At 36.0% G+C, this 21,954-nt stretch overlaps 1 protein-coding gene across 6 annotated transcripts in view; it reads right to left on the reverse strand.

The window, feature by feature from the left end:
* The window catches only part of KIF21A (kinesin family member 21A), a 147,611-nt gene that overhangs the window by 72,029 nt on the left and 53,628 nt on the right, over nt 1-21,954 (reverse strand). For all 6 annotated transcript variants that reach the window (XM_032432815.1, XM_032432814.1, XM_032432817.1 and 3 more), the window contains exons 2-5: nt 2,805-3,027; nt 2,487-2,669; nt 960-1,109; nt 114-248 (exon numbers count right to left, since the gene is read on the reverse strand). In XM_032432815.1, the coding sequence (XP_032288706.1) occupies nt 114-248; nt 960-1,109; nt 2,487-2,669; nt 2,805-3,027 (691 nt within the window). The remainder of the gene's footprint in view (nt 1-113; nt 249-959; nt 1,110-2,486; nt 2,670-2,804; nt 3,028-21,954) is intronic.

Here is a 21,954-nt window from a genome sequence, read left to right on the forward strand (position 1 = left end):
AAAGGAAAGGAAAGGAAAGGAAAGGAAAGGAAAGGAAAGGATGGAAGGAAGGAAGGGAGGGGAAAAGAGAAGAGAAGAGAAGAAAGAAAAAGAAATTAGAACTAAAAACTCACAGCATCTATTTGGGGACACATTCTGGTTTGACACAAATGAATGGTAAAAATGGCATGTGAACGAGAGCTCTGAACATTCATCTGGGTACTAGCAGTTGTCCGGGATAAAGCACCCAGCTTCAAACACTGCATCATCTGGAAAAGGCAAAGAAAGATTTTACTTGAACAATATTTAAACAAGACACCATACAATCAGAAATCTAAGCTAATGGTCAAAACCTACCATATTAGGGGATATAAAAGATGTGGATTTTCATATTATTTTAGTTACAGGCACTTTCTGAGCTGAACTTCTCAGTATAATAGTGTATTATTTTTTTAATAGGAGAAAACACTGAGATTCCATTGTTTGTCATTTGCTGACATTTGCAGCTTCCATTCCAAAACTGTTACAGTAGAACACTTGGGAACAAACTAAGCAACAACTTGAATTACTGGGGCCCTCTGTATCTTCTCTTGAAATACTTTTCTGTAACTTTTCTTAATAGTTTCCCTTTAGGAACCATGATATAGTCCTACATACGTGACAGCAAAAGGAACACAAGGATTGGCATCTCATCCTTCACCTTCAATGATCTAACTCTCTCTAGCTGTGAAAGAAAACTATACATGTATTGCCTTAGATTCTTTTCATGCTATGATAAATGTACTGACTTTATCATAACCTTGACATTATAGATAATAAAATCCTGATATAAAAAAATATGGGGAAAGAAGACAAGATTTTTAACTCCATATTACATATATGGATACAAATTTCATTCTTGATCTTAAGCAAACTATCAGTAAGGCTGATTATTAAATAAAGCCAAATATGCTCTATTTTAACTTTAACATAAATGTCACCTCTGATTCTGTATTCACAGTACGTGTTGTGACGCCCACAGTATAAATTCCTCCAGTTGAATCTTCATGAATTCTTATATTTGATTTTTTATTTTTTGCATCAATATCACGAGTGGTATCAAATAAGTCAAGGACCTCTTCATTATATAGCTATCAAAAAGAAATATTATAAGCTTAATTTTAGTACAAATTGCCTCATGGCTATTAACATATATTGCATATTATCTTTCTAACATATCTTAAAACATTTTCAAATAACATATTTCTTTAAAATAACACATAAAAATGAATGATAGAATTATTACTACAAATACAAATAAATGCCAGATTTCTTTATAAGAACAGTAAATGACTTAATCATGACTAATGAGTTGAAAACTAGCTAAAATGATCTATTAATCATTTGCAAGAGATAAACAAATATTTATAAATATTAAGTAAATGCAGAAATACCAAATGCACACAAATCCGAAGCTTAGGGAAGATTTTAAGAATTTTTACTACTTCAGCTAAAAATATTTCCTATTGTCCTACAACCTTTCTTAATGTATCTAAAAATTAATACTTAGTATTTTTCCAAGGTCAGCAATAATTTTAGTGTTTCTGTATCAATAGTGGCTAAGAAGATTATACCTTAGAAGAGGATGCATACACCTATTTTTCTATCAATATGCTTATAGTCACAATGCCTAACAACATTTGGATGGTGAAAGGGAAGGCAGAAGAACACTGTTTCTTTTTTTTTCCACTACTAATTACCTTTCTTTTGGTAAGAAGTACATAGTTACATTATTCTTAGTTTTTACTAAATTGGGATTTCCATTAAAACCAGGAGTAAGATAACTGATGTTAATTTGAATTAAGTTTTCTATTTCGTGCTACATAATGCTGAACAAACTATTTCATCAATGATCAAAATGATTAGCTCAGGCAATCTAGACTAGAACTAGACTAGAATACTCTTTGAACCAAGCACCCAGAATTATAATGTTGCCATCCACCTAACTGCAATATTGCTCAAATCCCAGATGTCTTCTTACTGTCATGTTCCTCCCACCAGACTGGTGACTGCCCTAAATTAATCCAAACCTGCCCCAACCTTTGGACATTGCATAAAACATAGGCCTATCCTTGCAGCAATACCAGTTTTTGCAGCCCAATTAGTGCTATAGCCTCAATCCTATTATTCCACACATCTTCCCTCCTTCTTAGCTGCTGAGTTCCCAGATCTTTGTGAGCCTGTCTACACTACAACAGTAATTATAAGATGGAGTCTGAAATAAACAGTATTAATTGTTTTACCCTATGGACTCTGATCAAGTGTTTATAATTTTTAATACCAATAAGAATATTTATTACTTATTTTCTATTGTTACTATGACCTATTACCTAAAATTAATTTACTCAAATGTTATTTATTAAGCACTAAGTGCCAAATACTATACTAGAAACTGGGTGTATAAAATCATAAGAGTTATGGTCTTAAGGATAAGATATAAAGAAACTAATGACACAATTAGACTCTACCTCTAAGAATTGGGCATTCACTTTAAAATCTGGAGCAGGAAGCCCATTTTTAATTGCAGTGTGTTTTTTTTCTTCAATACTCTTGAAAAGGTGTTTAACAGCACGAGAAATAATACCCTGTTCTTCCTCGATGATGTTAACATCAAATCCTGTTCCCATTGTATATGTTTTGCCAGCTCCAGTCTGAATAAAAGAAGAGAACAAAGAAAAATGCATGCTTGATACTAATAACATAAGTTCAAGAAACAAAAATAAAAGTGCAAGTGAACTGACACTTCTGAAAAGTTACAGCTCCTATGAAAATAATTTGGTACTTACTTGTCCATAGGCAAAAACAGTAGCATTGTATCCTTCAAAACAACCTTCAATTAGTTTTTCTATACATTGAGTGTAGATCTGCTCTTGCTGAGATTCAATGTCAAACACATAATCAAAAGTAAAAGCTTTATCTTTCCCTAGGAAGACCTGAGGTTCTCCTGGTGTGACAGATGTACAAATATGGCATCCTTCAATCTTCTCTTTGGCAAGCTGTGGTCTTATTCTGTGAGAAATAATTGGAAAAAATAAAATAAAATGAATGGAAAAAAACTGAAAGACACAAAACTTAAAAATTCCTAGCCAAATCTTTTAAAAACACTAATGTAATCTACTACTGCCTCTTCAGTTGAAAAGTTCAAATAAATTAAATTATACTGGGTCAATTTCAGTATGAGTTACTTGACAATCTCAAAAAATCATGAACAAGAATAAAATTAATCTTAAAATTAAATAATTTTGTGGGTGAATGCTTTTCCACAACTGTAACGTTAAAGACTCAGTTAAAATAAATTCTGCCACTAAAATTCTGTTTGTTGTTGTTATTTTTGTTTTAAGTCTTCTCTTTATTTCCAGGGATGACAATAGCCAAAAGTGAGAAATTAAGAACATAATATTTATCTTGATGCCCCTGACTTGCCTTTTTTGCAAATTCTTCACCAGTGGTTTCCAAACTTATTTAACCATATCCTTCTGTCAGCTTAACATCTTGAAACACACTCTCACTATATATATATATTTGGGAATATATATATTCATTATATTCATTATAAATGATATGCACTCTATTGATGTGTCATGTATTATGACATACACAAAAGCAGAATTTTGTAAAGAAAGAAATTAAAAATAAAAACAAAGAGAAGTTCCAATATTTTCTCTCCAAAACCCAGTGAATCAACATGCATACCTCCTAGGGTGTCCTCTCTCTACTTGGAAAACCACAGCATTATACCCACCCTACACTCAACCCCCATCTACTCCAGATTCTCGTACTTTCCTCTTCTGCTTCTCTTCCTGATTTCAAGTCCTCTTTTTAAAGAAGGAAAGTAAATATGGTGATATGTTGCTAACAGAACAAACCAAAATCTGGTCCTATTCTATTTAATCTATAAAAAGAGTATCCTGGGGTGCCTGGGTGGCTCAGTTGGTTAAGCATCTGACTCTTGATTTCGGCTCAGGTCATGATCTTGGTGTCTTTAGATCAAGCCCTGCATCTAGTCCCATTTTGAGCCAAGTCCTGTGGCCGTGTAGGGCTCCACGTTTGGCGGGGAGTCTGCTTGAGATTTTTTCCCTCTGCCCCTCCTCCCTCCCCGGCTTGCACTTGTGCATGCACATGTGCGCTCCCTCTCTCTCAAATAAATAAATAAAATCTTCAAGAAAAAAAAAGGACTATCCTGGACATACACCTCACTGACTTACTGTACCTAGGTTTTTTAAAAGGTTCCTATTTTGGGGCACCTGGGTGGCTCAGTTGGTTAAGCGTCTGCCTTCGGCTCAGGTCATGATCTCCAGGTCCTGGGATGGAGCTCCATGTCGGGCTCCCTGCTCAGTGGAGCGTCTGCTTCTCCCTCTCCCTCTGCTTCTCCCCCTGCTTGTGCTCTGTCTCTCTCTCTCTCTCAAATAAATAAAATCTTTAAAAATAATAATAAACAAACAAACAAATAAATAAGAGGTTCCTATTTGCCATGAAGAAGGAGAAGCAGTTTAAGGAAGAAAGTAAAGACAACCAGTGACAGAAAACATAAAATGATAAAGACAGACCAAAAAAAAGATTTTAAAAGAATCTAGTCCCAAATTATTATTTTTTGAGATCTGAATTTTTTTAATGGGGTCAATAGAAGTGGAATGAGTTCATCAATTTATTAGAGATAAAGCCAAACCTAAGACCAGATTGCCTGATTTTAACCCTTTCAGGTTCACCAGGATAGAAGGCCAATGGAAGGATAGGAAAGATAATACTGAGAAGGGACTCAATTTCTGCAACCCTGGTTATCTAAAATGGAATTCTATACTACCAAAAAACTGTGTTAACAATATATTTATGCAATTTTTTCTTTCCTCTGTGATAATAATATCTTTCTTTTATCAAGCCTTCAATTTCACTTATTTGCTTTAAGGGAAAACAATAATCAATGGAGCTGGCTAGGTACTGTGGAAAGAGCAATAGAGTGGCCATCAGGAGACCTGGGTTTAACTACTTCCGTCACTCCACAGCTATCATGCATCTTCTCTCAGAGCTCCAATTTCCTCACCTGTGAATAGAAACTACAATTTCCAAGGTCCTTTTAGATCAAACACTATTTGACTGCAGGATACTATATTTTAAAAAGGGGGAAAGGAAAATAATATTTATATACTGTTATAAAAATAAAACAATATCCTAACAAATAAAACAAAGGGTTTCTTACAAGAAGCCACAGCCATGGACCATAGAAAGAGCTAATGGTAGTAGTAGCTTTGGCTGTCTGGTTCCACGTTTTCTTGATGAGTGAGTGGTCTTTCTCAAAATTAATATTCTCTTCCTTCCAAACTCCTTTTTTCCTATCTCACTTCATCCAATCATGGGTGGAAACCATAACAAAACACCATCCTCCTTGGGAGAATCACCATCCTGACTGCTGCCAAGCTAGAAACGGGAGAGTAAACCTCAATTATTCCCTCTTCCCTATTCCATCTACTTAATCGACCTCCAAGAGCTATTATTATCTCTGAAATAGCTCAAGAGCCCACCAATTTCTTTCCTTCCCCATCAACACCACCATTATGTTACTTGGATTATTCCAAGTCTCCTTACTAGCCTGCCTGTGTCAATTCTTGCCCCCACCAATCTGTTCCATACACTGCAATATCAGTGATATTTGTAAAATATGAAACTGATCAGGTAACTACCTTGCTTAAAATCCTTCAGTACATCCCTAAACCCCTCTGCAGGCTCTCCTCTGGCCATGCTTCATCTCTGAAATAAAGAATTTTGGTTGTTGATGGTGGCGGTAGTGATGGCTTATTTTTAACCAGTTTCACTAACAAGCCATGCTCTCTCCAGCCTCTATACCTTCAAATATACTGCCCTCTTACCCTGGACACTCTTCCCCAACCTCTGAATTCCTAATTCCTTTTCCAGCCTGAACATCTCATGTTTTCAGTCTCTGTTTAGATTTCACTTCTTCAGAAAGCTCTAGCTAACTCTTTGCATTCCAACATAAAGTCATATCTGAACCCAGGCTTTTCTCTCTCTACCTCATGCCCCCAGGATTCTGCTCTCTCCCTTCTTTAGAGCTGCACTGTGAAGCTTAACAAATCCCATGTAATAAAACGGATAAAAATAAACTCAAACTGTCTAAATGAAAATGAGCACTGGACTACTGTTTGAAATCAGTGTCTCACTAATTCTAAGGAAATTATTATAACCATAGGCTAACTTCTTTGGCTATTAAGATATTTCTAATTTCATTTTAACATAACAAAGAAAAAGTAGATGCTATTTGAATTGCAGATATGACAGCCAATTTTAGAATGCCAATGTCATTCAGAACTTAATCTCCCAACCTCTATTCATCTGATTATTATCCTTGCTAATGGCAAGGAGGGTTGTGTTTGAAGCATGAATGATGTGCAATTCCACCCATTTGCACGGGCAGGGAGAGAGTGTGGCTTTAAAAACCAGCAAGATGGGCGAACTCTTTTCAACTGGATCCAAGCAATGGTAGTTTCCCAACAGGTTTGAGAAACTCTCACCTAGAAGAAGATGGTCTCCTGTACATGCAGATAATTGGAGATTGACTATATTTCAAAGGCTAGAGATATATTCATTCACCTTTATAATTCCCCTTCAAAAATTAGTATTTTAAACTCTATAATTCCCTAAATTTATACCCAAGAATTCACACATGAAGTTCTAACCCAAGCCAATTCAACTGCTTTAATAATGTGAAGAATCTGAAATTTACCCAGTACAAACCTCAATTTCAAAACTATAATTTGAAATTATATATAGACAAAATATATCAGCCCTTCTGGGAAATAATTAAAAATAGAATCTCAAAAAAATAATAAAAATAAAAAATAGAATCTGACATTTATGACTCTAAATATTTTTAAATATCTTCTTTCTTAGTATTTTTATGTAAAAATAAGAACATTAAACATATTCATCTAATCCCAACACTAAGAAAGAATCAGTGTTAACATTTTGGTTAACATTAACACTAAGAAATAATAACAAGGCCTTGTAGGTTTTTCAAAATGTGTAATCATGTAAATAGATATATTTGAAACTGCTTCTTAAAGAAAAACATTTATGCATAAAACTTATGTTATAAATATTTAGGATAAGATATTCCAATATTTCACAGAAATGATACTTATATGATAAAGGCCAAGAATCATGTGGGTTCTACCTATAATACTAATTTGCTAACAGAGATGATCTCTTTTTAGGTTTTTTTTTTAAAAAAATGTTACATTGAAAATGAATGTAGGCTGGGTAAGGCTGCTATGGAAAAGAGTGACAGTTTTGCTAGAGAGTGTGCTTTTTTTCTTAGCATGAGATACAGACTCTTTATCCTTTGTGGACCATTGACCAATGGGTGGGTCGGAACCCACGAAGAGCCATACAAAAAAAAAAAAAAAAAGAAAAGTAATTTGTTGTATCTAGCTTGTATAGATTGAAGGCTTGAAACAGAATATGATTCAAGCTGTTCATTATTCAGTTTTAAGATAAAAATACATGAACAAATGTTGTCTCCATTTTCTTACGTCTAAATCTTTCCCTTGACATATAGTTACTTAGCTTCTGCTCTCACACTCTACTGAAACCACTCAGAAAGAGGCACCAAAGAAGCACTTTTCATTTCCAAATAAAGTGGACCCTTTTTAGTCTTCATCCTACCTGACCTCTCTTCAGCATTTGACCCTATTTACAACTTAGTAGGGGAGGAAAAAACTTTTTCCCTATATCCTCCTAGGTTCTACTGGCTGTGGCCCTGTGAATTAGACTGACAAGATAGACTAACAAAGGAAAAACAAACAGAAGTTTATTCCCATGCATATCATGCATACATATGGGAATACTCAGTGATGAATAACTCAAAGGGTGATGAGAACTTGGACTTATATAGCATATTAACAAAAGGAAAAAGAACTGAGTTTCTAGAACAGCAAACAGTGGGAAGGTAAACATAAGGAGAAATTAATGGAAGATAAGTGCTAGTTAGTAAAGTTTGTTATATAGGTTTCTCCATTTCCATTCTAGTGACTAACTTCTGTCCTTCTTGGTCCAGAGGGGAGGGGAAACACCTTTACAAATTTATGTCCTGCTTTTAGACAAATAGGAAGAGGCAGAGATCTTTCCTTGTATCTGCTTTTTAAAAAATTCCCTTCCACTCAAAATAATCCTTATGTCAAAATGGCATATTTGGGGGAGGCGTATTCTGCTAGCCTTCATATACCATATTTCTCAATTCTTTATCTGCAGTTGGCTTTTGTGACATCACTTTTTTTAACTGATTCTGATTTCTGAACCAATCTTTTTCTTTTATACTTCATATGCCAACTAGCCTTAAAATGTCAGTGTTTCCCCCCCAAAATGTCCTAATTATTTAACATGGTATCTAACATTTTCCTAATCTGTATTCTACCTGACATTCCATCTTCAAATCTAGTAACATCCAGCTACACCAAACCACTGATCATTTCTTGATCACCTTATATACTTTCATTCACCATGCCAATGCACGCAGTTCTCCCTCTGCTTGGAATGCCAAGTCTCCATCTCTCTGCATGGAAACCTCTTTGTAATTTTTCAAGACCTACCTTTATAAAGCTTTCCCTGACCACCCCAAGCTTGAATTAATTTATCCAATCTGTACATGGTTTTAGAATGGTAGCTATCAAATTGAATTCTTATTGCTCTACTATAAATGAATTCTTTGAGAACAGAGAATAGATCCTATTCAATCATAAAACAAAGTAATTCAACATTTACTGACTGAATCCTATAAACTGCTCTAGTTAAGGGGGGGGGCTTCCAATACTGGGCATGTGATTATCACAATAATCTAACTTTGCTCCATCACTTTATTCTGTTACTAGAAACCTGATTTTGAACAATTATTCAACCATCCTTTGTCTCTAATTTTTCTAATTATATTTTCTAATCTATAAGATGGGGAGCCTGAATTTAATATTCCTAAGGTCCTTTCTAATTTCAAATTATATTTTAATTATTCCTTTAAGAAAGTAAAATCCTGACTTAAAAGAATTATAAATAAACATTTTTTTCCTATACCCACCATTAGTTACACCACTTGTTCCTTATTTTTTCCCCTTATTTTTTTATGGTTCCTATCATTCCCTTCAGTTTTATAGCAAATGTAACTGCTATAGGAACAAGGAATTTCATTTATAAAAACATAACCACAGCTCCTTGCAGTGGCAGTAGCTAGTGAAGATTAGGGGAGATTCGGAGACTGAGACCAGTAACTTTCCTAAATTGGGCCCTGTTTTCTGTTCTCTGCCTTCATAATAACAATAACTGGTTTTAGTAAATGAGTATATCAAATAAGCCAAGAGCACTAGTTTCAAGATGTCCTGGATAGGACCAAAAAATAAGAAGATAAATATATGGGGGTAGGAGTGGGGGACTTATAGCTGCTACTTGTTCAGCTACAGTTTTAGTCATCACACTCAAAAAAATTGAGTTTTTAAAGTTTAATTCTGCCACATACTGTTGGAGGAGGCAATCTACCTTGAGACTTGAGCATCCCTGTACATTCCTGCTGGATACGCCAAGAATGCAAGACCCTGACTGCTCTTTTTTTTTTTTTTTAAAGATTTTATTTATTTATTTGAGAGAGAGGATGAGAGGAGAGAGAGCGCACATGAGAGGGGGGAGGGTCAGAGGGGGAAGCAGACTCCCTGCTGAGCAGGGAGCCCGATGCGGGACTCAATCCCGGGACTCCAGGATCATGACCTGAGCCGAAGGCAGTCGCTTAACCAACTGAGCCACCCAGGTGCCCCTGACTGCTCTTTTTAACGATCATTTCTCAAAGTTGCATTTGCTGCAAGCAAACTTTAGGGATAATGTCTTCTACCTGACAAAGAGCTAGCTTGCTTCTGTTTACTATAAAATCAGTGAATCCCCAAGTTTTGTGTTTCTCAATGCCCCACTGCTTGCACAGCATCCATATAATTAATAGGCCTACCTGCTTTGCCTCCATGGGTTGGGGGAAGAGGGGAACTGGGAAGCAGTTCAAATCATCATGAAGCTTACAGTGCTTTGTCTCTAACTCAAGAACCTTGTGGCTTCTGCCACTACATGAAACAGTAACAGATGAGCTTGTTAATTTGTAAAGAGGATAAAATCTCAGACTTTTCCCAGGTCTTAACACATACTAACTACGGAGTTTGGCAAGTCACTCTCTTAGCCTCAGTTTCCTTATCTATAAAATGGTAATATTATGACTGTAATATCCACATCACAGAATGTTAAACAAATGAGATAATATGTGGCAATGAAAGTCTATGTAGGTATAACAATATTGTTATTGTTGCTACAGCACCACTTGAAAATTCTCCAAGTCAGTTCCTTCATAAGGCACCTTTATCATCTTAACTCCACTGGAGCCTTCCAACATGGTATGCATGATTTATTCTTATTGCCACATTTTTCAAAACACCCTTTGGATGACCTGAGTCTTTAGAACAACTAAATGTAGAACTATTTTGTGAGGAATAGAAGTGTAACAGTGAACACTACCTAGATATGTAAGTATACATATACATATAAATATACAAACATATATTGCCATGCAAAGACCATCAAGCTGAAAAATGTTACACCTCCATTTGCAATGAAAAGTCATAACCCTAAAGTTAATCTTTTCATAGCAATAACCAAGCCTCATTATCCCTCTATTCATACTAAAACAGAGTACAACAGCAACCAAAATGGGAATTTTTATCCCTTTCAGTATTACCATCATTTTTACTATCTCCATATAGCCAATAAAGAAATTTCATTCAGAAAGGAAGAGAACAAAGTTCCAGAGTAACAGGTTCTTTCAAAAAGGGGAAATAAATCATTATGACAGACGTTGTCCTTATTCTGAATTAAATTTGATTAAATGCTAGTGACAAGAATGTTCACAAATAACTAACAAATGATTTGTAGTTACTGAAGGGATGCTGATTTAAGTAAATAACACATGCCTTTATAATTTATACCCTCCTAGGACTTGTGCAGTCACCAGGGTTTTTTTTTTTCCTAAATTATAAGAGTAGCACTAACATCACTCATTAACCTAAGTCCAAACATGCTGGCAATCAAACCTATATTTCTATTTTTTTCTTTCAATATTTTATTTAAATTCAAGTTAGTTTAAAAAAATATTCAAGTTAGTTAACATACAGTGCAGTATTAGTTTCAGGGGTAGAATTTCGTGATTCATCACTCACATATAACACCCAGTACTCATCACAACAAGTGCCCCTGCCAATGCTCATTACCCATTTAATTCATCCCCCACCCACTGCCCCTCCAACAACCCTCGGTTTGTTCCCTATAGTTAAGAGTCTCTTATGTTTTGCCTTCCTCTGTTTTTATCTTATTTTATTTTTCCTTCCCTTCCCCTATGTTCATCTTTTTTTTTTTTTTTAAGATTTTATTTATTTAATTGACAGAGAGAGAGAGAGTACAAGCAGGGGGAGCAGCAGAGGGAGAGGGAAATGCAGGCTCCACGCTGAGCAGGGAGCCCGATGTGGGGCTCAGTGCTAGGACCCTGGGATCATGACCTGAGCCAAAGGCAGACACTTAACTGACTGAGCCACCCAGGTGCACCTCCTCTATGTTCATCTGTTTTGTTTCTTAAATTCCACATATGAGTGAAATTATATGGTATTTGTCTTTCTCTGACTTATTTCACTTAGCATAATACTCTCTAGTTCCATCAAACCTGAATTTTTAAACACATGTAGTTTTTAGTAACTTCCAGACTTTCTCTTATACCCTCACTTCTCCTATCCCTCTGTCCCTGTTTTATTAAAGGCAACACAAGAAATAAACCTTTCTTTTCCTAATTGGTCAAGATATTTTTACTTTTCCCCATAAACAGAAAGGAAATAACACACAAATGTCTTCCTTTTTGCATTTGGCCATTGTTAACCTCATTCTGTTAGAATACACTGTTGTCCCTAACCCACAGTTTCAAAAATGTTACAAATTTTTCCATTACCTAAATGTCTTTGTAAATGGTCTCTTCTTTTTTTGCTTGAGTTATTCTGATCTCATCCCCACAAGACTGTGGTAGTTCTCCAGTTTACTCAATAATCTGACCTGATTCCCACTTTGTGTAGCTCTTTTACTTACGGCTATCTGTAATTAGCCTACTTGGCACCTTGTTAACACCTTTGTTCTTATACGACACCAAGAAATCTGTCCCCTGTTCAGATCCCTTACTCTTTTTTTTTTTCTCATTTGTCAGTGTTTTGGATGATCATTATATTGGATGTTACTTACTAGTGTTCAATTTGACATCTTACTGTTAATTATATCTTACTAATTTCTTCCCTTCCATTTCTTAAAAATTAGGACAGCTATCACATTGCCACCACAAATGAGCCAGCAGGGTTTCTGGCCCTTTTTTGGTCCTCCCCTAGTTCATTCCAGTTAGTAGACACACATTAAGGAAGGATCTACCCCACTTTAACCCTCTATCTTTTGTTCTAGAAGAGAGTTTCTGACACATCATAGGAACTTGTAGACCACTTGTGGCCTTGCTGAATTGTTTTCCTAAGAAATCAGGCATGGCATAAATAATAAGTAACATAAGTCCACAAAAAGAAATTCCCCTTCCTGAAATGGATCTTTAATTACAGTGATAATTTATGGGAAGAAATGTATTTCTCCAAGACATTCATGAAAGAAACACACCTCGGTAATTCCATTAAAGAGATTAATTCTGTAAAAAGCTTAAGAACAATAAAGGACAGCAGTGTGTACCTGGTACCTTTTTCCTTCCCTTCCCCTATGTTCATCTTTTTTTTTTTTTTTTAAGATTTTATTTATTTAATTGACAGAGAGAGAGAGTACAAGCAGGGGGATCAGCAGAGGGAGAGGGAAACGCAGGCTCCCTGCATTTAATGGATTAAAATGAATTTTAATCCATTAATGATGAATCACTTTTAAAAATTACTCAGAAATCCTATCTTAATCTGTATAATTAGCTATGTATCCTATGGCCTTCACCTCTGTGTGGTCCACCTGACTCAAGTTTATTCTCACTCAGGAACACCAAAAGATATGTATTAATGTTTGGTGCTATGATTCCTAGACTAACCTACTCAATCTCTGGCTTGCAAAGCCACTTAGGAAAACAAAGGTTTATTTCCCTCAAGTACAGTTCAACACTGGCTAATTAGGGAAAGTAAGTGGGGGGGGGCAAAGAATGATGGGACACTGACTTCCTCTGACTTCAACTTCCATGTCTCATACTTTTTCATCCCCATGATTCAACTAAGGATACAGCACACTGAAAAAAATACTCTCTGTTCATAGGGAGAAGCATCATATGCCACTTTCTCCGTTAAGTACCAGCCAGATGTTCAGAGAACTGCATTGAAATAATACGCACAGGCAGACCAAAAAAAAAGAAAGTAGCCAAATTCTGGATCTAAAGAAAAGTCCAATCCTCTACATCACTGTAATTAATACTTTTAGAAACTCTGGGCTTTCTTGTTTAGATTCTCTCCCCAAAATAGGAAAACTTCTACTCTAAAAAACTGAGAGAGTAAGGAAAAGGGGTACGTTAAGTTATGACATGACGCATCCACCTATTGTCCAAAGTGGTCATCAAATTTCTGTTGTTGCTGGTGGCTGTACATGGTGGATGTCTATAACCCAAGACCATCAGAAACCTCATTGAGTCAACAAGTCCCTACTAAATGTCAAAGAGTGTGTAAAGCAAGGACTTTAAAAACAAAAACAAAGACCTTGAGAAAGGTAGCCATGGGAGAGAGAAAAAAAAAAACAAAGAGCCAGAAGAAAATTAAGTATGTGCTCAATGGAATATTATGTACAAAGGAGACATGAAATAAAGAGTAGTCAGAGGAGAATGGGATAGTTACAGGAAAAGCTTCAGCAGGAAATTATATTTGACCTAGATTTCAAAAGGTGATTAGAATTTTCCAGGCAGAGAAGAGAGTAAAAGTCAGTTCAGGCAAAGCATAGGCAAAGATACATGAAGTGTCTCTGTTCCTGGTTGTAACATAATTCTTTGAGGAAAGCACCAGGATAATAAAAGTTCCTAGAATTTAGGTATGTTTTATGAATGTTATGACACCGTATAAGTAGGCATCCCAACCAAAACATTATCCTCTAAAATTAACACCATAGTCTCTGCAAGATGAAAGATGCCACACAAAAGCCATATTGGATCTCTGCCAAAATTCTTTTCATTTTCCTCCTGTAGTTTGATTCTTCACCCATTTTCACCATACCCTATGCCCTAGGAGACTGAAATTCATGAGCTACAACAATGGGCTCCCTTCCCTTAGGCTTCCAGTGGGTCTTAGCAGAGGGAGGTGCCAGTAAGACATTGCACAGTAGGAATGAGTTCTAGGTATTCATTCTCCTGGCTCCTTCCCTGCCAGGTCCTGTTGGTGGGCCATGTCCCTTTACCAAAGGCCACAACTCCTATCAGGACATCTACATTGGTAGGTTTCCCCCCCTACCATTGCTCATATCTGAGTACTGCCTTATCCCTTAGAGTCTCCTTAATGTAGTCCATCCTCTACCATACTTTCCCCAATCATTTTGTCTGAATGTATTATCTGTTTCCTGCCAAGATCCTGACCAATCACAGGATTAGTCTCTGAAAATGGCAACAACCCTTTTTTAGTACTACTACTGTGAAACCATCCCCTTCACTCCCAGTCCTGACACCAATATTGACCTAGAATATAGAGCCGTCAAGATCCCTAAAATTCTCCATCCCTTCACAAGTAAGTCACTGACCCAATCTCTTTCCTAGGAAGAACTGGGGTTTGAGATATATGTAATAGATTTTAAATATGTAATAAATATGTAAATAAACACAAAGTTTAAAAAGCATTATCTATGAATTATCTTTGAGCGCTATCTTACAGAATTAGTTTTTTTATTTTATTTTTTAAAGATTTATTTATTTATTTACTTGTCAGAGAGAGAGAAAAAGAGCACAAGCAGGGGGAGCAGCAGACAGACAGAGAAGCAGGCAGAGGGAGAAGCAGGCTCCCCGCTGAGCAAGGAGCCTGATGCAGGACTCGATCCCAGGGCCCCGATCCCAGGATCATGACCTGAGCTGAAGGCAGGCGCTCAACCAACTAAGCCACCCAGGCATCCCCAGACTTAGTTTTTTTAATTTAATCTCACAATTTAAAAGATTTAATTAACAGTTGAGTTTTGTTTTTGAAACTTGAAAAGGTGGAAGATGACTCAAGAGGGTAAGACTGAAGAGAAAAAGCAATCTCAGAGTTGTGATAACCAGAAAATATTTCAACTCTCATTCTGAGATCATCAAGTTTCTATTTCTCTCATTATAGTCCACCCCAATTATATATAGAATTTTCAAGAATTTTACTAGAAAGTTCTTTCTAAATGAAACCATACATGTTTCTGGGGAAAAGAGAGGATCTCCTTCTATGCTTGATAATACTGTACGTGTATGAAACTATTTCATCATGAGAAAAACTGTATTATGACTATAATGACAGCAATACATCCTTAATCCAAGGTGTATATTATTTGTGTTTACAATCATTCTGTGGAAGGGAAAAAGACTTGTCACTTCAGCTCTGCTTCTTAGAAATAGAAATAATATTTTATTAAGTGTAACTGAATGATGTACAAATTAAGATTCTGGTTCTACGGGTGCCTGACTGTCTTATAGTTGGTAGAGCATGCAACTCTTGATCTTAGGATCATGAGTTCGAGCTCCATGTTGGGCATAGTTTATTTTTTTTATTTTATTTTTTTAAGATTTTATTTATTTATTTGACAGAGAGAGACACAGCGAGAGAGGGGGGCATAGTTTACTTTAAAAAAAAAAAAAGATTCTGGTTCCAAACTAATGAACATAAGTGGTTGATACCAATTTTTATTATCAATAAAAAGTCCTATCACAAACACTAAAATAAGCCATAATTCTGTCATCTCCCAATAAATCCAAAGTGACAGGGCAAAGCCAAGACAAGGAACACATATATTTTTGTAAAGAAAGTGTGGTAGTTAGAATTTTAATATGATCCCCAATGATCCACATCCATATATAATTCCTGCCCCTTAAGTGTGATGGAAACTATGAATATGAAGATTTATCACTTCCAATTTATTTACTAGCTAACTGATATGGAGTTAATCAAAGAGAAATCATCCTGGGTGGGCCTGATCTAATCAGGCAGGTGAGCCTTTAAAAAAAGGTGAAACATCAAAGAGAGAGGCTCCTGCTAGAACACAGGAAGAAGGCAAATAATCATGTCATCAACTGCCTACAGAGAAGGATGCTTTTAGGAGATGATGCTTTTAGGAGGTGAGCAACCAGACAACAATTAGCAAGAAAATGGGACTCAGTTGTACAACCACAAAGAACTGAATTCTGCCCCAACCTGAATAAGCTTAGAAGACATGAGCCCCCAATGAGGAATGCAGCCCTGACTGACACCTTCATTACAGCCTTATGAGACCTGAGCAGAGAATCCAGCTAAGCTGTGATTAGAATCTTGATCCATGGAAACTGAGATATAATAAACATATGTTATTTTAAGTTGCCAAATCTGTAATAATTTGTTATATAGCAACAGAACACTAATATAGAAGGATACCTTATACTCTTTCCTACACTAAATTATATTGCTTTAGGATCATAATCATTAAAACTACTGCTTATGCTAATTTTAAACTCAGAATAGTCAGATGGGTGACATCTGGCATATTACAATGATAGTAATAAATAAGTCAAAGAAATCTCATTCATGATACCATTAATCTATCTGCCCTTTTGGGAAAAAAATGAACTCATCCCATTTCTAAGTTACAAATCTCCAACTATGTTTCTTTAAGCTTAATTTTTTTACTTCAGAATCCCTGAATCAAATGCTTGACAATATCCTGTATTTCCTGTCTTAAAATAAAAATAAATGCTGATAAGTATAAGGAAAAATAACTCCGAATAGAAACATGGTTTCCTTCCAAGTATAATATTCTCTGACCTTCAATTCAGAAGCAATTATAAGACAATAGTTACAATAAGGACTTTATATTCTCTATGCTTCTTTTTTTCTTTTTTATTTAAATTCTATTTAATTATCATATAGTATATTATTAGCTTCACAGGTAGAATTTAGTGATTCATCAGTTGCATATAACACCTAGCACTCATTCCTTCAAGTTCCCCCCTTAATGCCCATCACCCAGTTACCCCGTCCCCCCCCCACCTCCCCTCTCTATGCTTCTTAGATGATAGTTAACCTGAGTTCCCACAATTCTCTTTCTGTTTATATTTTCTACTATGAAATTGGGACACTTTTCTTCTGGTAGTGCCCTTTGCTGCTTATGAGCACCAACTACAACAGGGAAAGAGAATAGGTTATGCCCTACGGCAGGATGAATAATGGTCCAAATTCCCAGAACCTTACATGGTAAAAGAGACTAGAGATGCGATTAAATTAAGGATTTTGAGATAATCCTGGATTATCGAGGTGGCCAGATATAATCACAAGTGCCCTAATAAGAGGCATAAAAAGGGTGATTTGCTACAGCAGAGGAATGTCAAAATGATGCCATGTGGGAAATACTTGACCAGTCATTGCTGGTGTTGAACAAGAAGTAAGGGGCAAAAAGCCAAAGAATGTAAGCAACTTGTAGACACTAGGAAAAGCATATTCTCCCCTTGAGCCTTCAGGAGGAATGTAGTCCTACTAAATCATTTGAGGACTTTTGACCTCCAGAACTATAAGATAATATATTTGTGGGTTTTTTTAAGATTTTATTTTTAAGTAATCGCTACACCCAACATGGGGCTTAAACTCACAACCCTGAGATCAAGAGTTGCATGCTTCACCAAATGAGCGAGCCAAGCGCCCCACACTGGTGTTTTTTTCAGCCACTAAATTTGTGGTAGTTTGTTACAGCAAAACTAGTATATGGCCTTTAGCTTGATATAAACAGCCTAGTCCTAAAAACATGAGTCATAGTTAAGGTAACCATAAAATTTTACTGTCCAAACCAGGATACTTTTGAAAGTGAAAGGAGTACTATTAATAATCATAGTAGGACAATAGTCATATATTAGGACTGTACTAGGAAAACTGAAATTTATGATTAGCCTAGTCACAGTACACTCATAGCAGGGAATTCAGCCAAATTACAGAGATGTACACTTCGCCTTAACATGAGGAAAGGTCTTTTTAACCATTAATTCATCAAAAAACAGATGGATTGCCTTAGGAGGTAGGGAGGTACCCAGAATGCCTACTGACAACAGACAAAGTAGTACAGGTTCTCAAACCTGGTTCATGGGAGAATCACCTGGTATGTTTCAGTGTGTTTATTTATTTTGTTATGTTTTTAATTCATATTGTAAGTCCCACCCAAGACCTATTGAATCAGAATTTCCAAACGTGGGGAACCCAGAATCTGTATTTTTAATTAAATTTCCAAATGATTCTAACATAATGCTAACCTAGCACCAAACTTTGGGAGCAATGATGAGCAGTGATATTTATATTTTGTTTGGAAGTAGACCCTCTCACCCTAGGGTTCTCATACACACACATAATAATGGCATTCCTTCTACCACCTACTTTTTTCCCAAACACAATTTCAGACTTAAAGCCCAATATGCAAAACATATAAAAATGAAGTCACTCCTACTAGAGGTACCCCAGGGATTCCTCACCACTAGGCTCCCCACCCACAGCAGCCCCTAAGGCTCCTCCATGAACTCCAGGGTTCCTCTGAGAATAGGCCTGTGAAAACAAAGCCCCCGCATCACTGGAAGTAAGCAGTTTCAAGGTGTCCATTGTTTGTTGTAACTACTCAGAAGCAACTGCCTTTTAAAATTATGTATTCGGAGTTTGTCTCTAATATATTAAGTTCGGCTTTGTCATCCAGCTTCCTAATAAATTGCCTTTCTTGGTTTTCAGTTCCTCTGCCTGAGGGTACTTCAAGTTGGTGTATGGGTATAGGGTGAAGAACTTTTTCTTTCATCATTCTCTTTAAAAGATGGCAGACTTAGCTCCTTATTTATAAGATTTTATTTTATAAAGAAAGAGGTAATTGTGAGTTCAAAAATGTTTGAAAACCATTGTTATAAAGGAAATTCCTGCATATAGTGAGAGATAAACTACATAATCCTAAAGTTCCCTTAAGCACCAGCTCTAAAATTCTAAAAACTTCATATTGTGATGATTCTAAGAGCTATTACAGGCAATCTGATTGCCAATAAAATAAAAACAGGAGTCATGCTCGAGAGGGCAAGTCTACCAATGTCTCTAAACTTCCATTTACCTTGTAATTAAGAAAAAGATTACACTCCAAAGAGAAATTTTTACCAGATTCAGCAGCCTTAGATTTTTAAAATTGTTTTCATACTGTACCTATGGACTGAATGGTGTCCTCCCCAAAATTCATATGTCAAAGCCCTACCCCCTAATGTGATGGCATTTGGAAGTGGGGCCCTTGGGAAGTAATTAAGTTTAAATGAGGTCTGAAGGTGGAGCTCCGACAATGGGATTAGTGTCCTTCATAAGAAGAGGAAGACAGAACAAAACTCTCTCTCTTTCTCTTTCCTGACCATGTGAAGGCACAGAAAAGATGGTGATCTGAAAGCCAGGAAGTGGGACTTCCACCAGCACCTTGTTCTTGGGCTTTCCAGCCTCCAGAACTATGGGCAATAAACATCTGTTGTTTAAGGCACCCAGTCTGCAGTATCTAGTTATAGCAGCCTAAACAGAATAAAATACCGGATTCACTCTACAAAATAATTCAAAAGGCTTCAACTATCATGTTCACTAAGTGCTATGAGGCAGGACTGACCATGAAGGAGTTTCACTGGGACTCAGGATATAAATAGACATTTTTGGTTTTTTTTAAGTAAAATTAATTACTTTTAAAAAATAAAATTTTAAAAATAAAAATTTAAAGATTTTTTAAATTTTTAAAATTTTTAAAAATTAAATAAATTTAAATTTTTTAATTAAAATTTAAAAAAATAAAGTAATTTTAGCAGCTCCCAAAAATAAACAGTTAACAAACCATAGTTTTCTAAACACACACACACACACACACACACACACACACACACCATACATTAGTATGTGGAATGAAATTACCTATCAATGAAATTATCTTTCTAATAGTTAAATTCCATACATTTGCTTCACTTTTTACAGATTCTTTTAGAAAGCCAGCTGAATATCATTCATAGAGTTTTATATTTTTTCATGAAGTATCAGCAATGAAGCATGCAAATACCACTCCCCATACAGTTTTCACCAGTATCTATTACCTTTATTTTTTTTATGAGAAAAAATTGAGAGGGCATAGAAGAGATTAGAGGGAAGTGAAAAGATCTCTGGCAAGTGGGCAAGAGCAGGTATCTAGGAACGCTGGCTTTCTCTTAGACATTTTAGGCCATGAATATACTAGAGATACATTAGAGAACAAAGTATCTTTGATGAATGCACAGAATGCACTTAATCCTCTTCCTGAATTGAAGATCAGAGAAAATAGTTAAATCTCATCCATTAGCATGGATACTAAAAGAGCTGGGAACTATGTTTGTGCATTCTGAGGAAACAATCTGAATGTTAGAAATTGAATAAAAATGTCATTAGAGATTTTTGAACCACAATGGAGCTCTCTAAACCATTAGATTTCCCCTCTCTGCAAAGGTCTAATATCTATAAGTAGATTAGGAAGACTCCAATTTTATCAACAAAATGGTGTCCTGAATAACAGATAATGTGAAGCTAACAATAAGAATTAAACGTTTCCATAAAACAGAAAGCCTCCTAGAGTTGATTCAATTTAACATAATTTATTGTATAAATTATTTTCTATACCTCTATATGTAAGATACATGCTAGGCACTGCAGGAGAAATAAAGATGAATAAACTTGGTTTCTGACACCTAGGATTTTATCACCTAATGCAAGAAATGAGGCAAATACAGGGGCGCCTGGGTGGCTCAGTCGTTAAGTGTCTGCCTTCAGCTCAGGTCATGATCCCAGGGTCCTGGGATCCAGCCCCACATTGGGCTCCCTGCTCAGCGGGAAGCCTGCTTCTCCCTCTCCCACTCCCCCTGCTTGTGTTTCCTCTCTCGCTGTGTCTCTCTCTGTCAAATAAATAAATAAAATCTTAAAAAAAAAAAGAAGAAATGAGGCAAATACAAAAATAACTAATTCAACATGATATACTATTAAATACCATAAGAGACTTACAGCATAACTTCTCAAACTTTTATACATGAATTACATGGAGAACTTATAAAAAATACAGATTTTGATGTTGAGAGTGTGGGTGAGAGATGAAACTATTTCTAATAAGCTATAAGTGATGCTGATGCAGGACTATTTTCAAAGCCTTATAGTAAAATAGGTAGAAGACATCACCCCAAGTTAGAAAAGGGAAGAAAGAGTAGTCATGACAGGGAGGGAGAATACAATATTTAAGGGGTCTCTTGAGTAGGTAGGGTTTTGATGAAAAAGAAATGTAAAATGAATGAACCAAAGAAACATGTGCTTTTCTACTAATAGAGTGTTTCTCCCTTAAAATAAATCCTAATAATGATTATTAGATCTATTATTTCCAAAGAGCCATCTCATATTACCTGTAGAGATACAACACAATTCTATTAAAGTGCCATTCCTAGTAACTTAGGTCTCTAGACATCGCAAAGTCAAATAGCTTCACACTACAGTACTGCAATCAGTGGTTCATAGGATGATCTCAGACAGCTTTCAGCTCACAGAAGTCAAAGATTATAAATTTGATTCTGGACTGCATTCCCCCCTCCACTATCCTTGACAAATCTGCCCCAAACACTGATAGTCATGCCCATCAGGACGGAAGGTAGGATGTGGAATGCGAATTTTTCTTTCCTCAAGCAACACAGGA

The sequence above is a fragment of the Phoca vitulina genome, unplaced genomic scaffold (genome assembly GCF_004348235.1).
Source record: "Phoca vitulina isolate PV1807 unplaced genomic scaffold, GSC_HSeal_1.0 scaffold49, whole genome shotgun sequence".
Taxonomy (NCBI): Eukaryota; Metazoa; Chordata; class Mammalia; order Carnivora; family Phocidae; genus Phoca; species Phoca vitulina.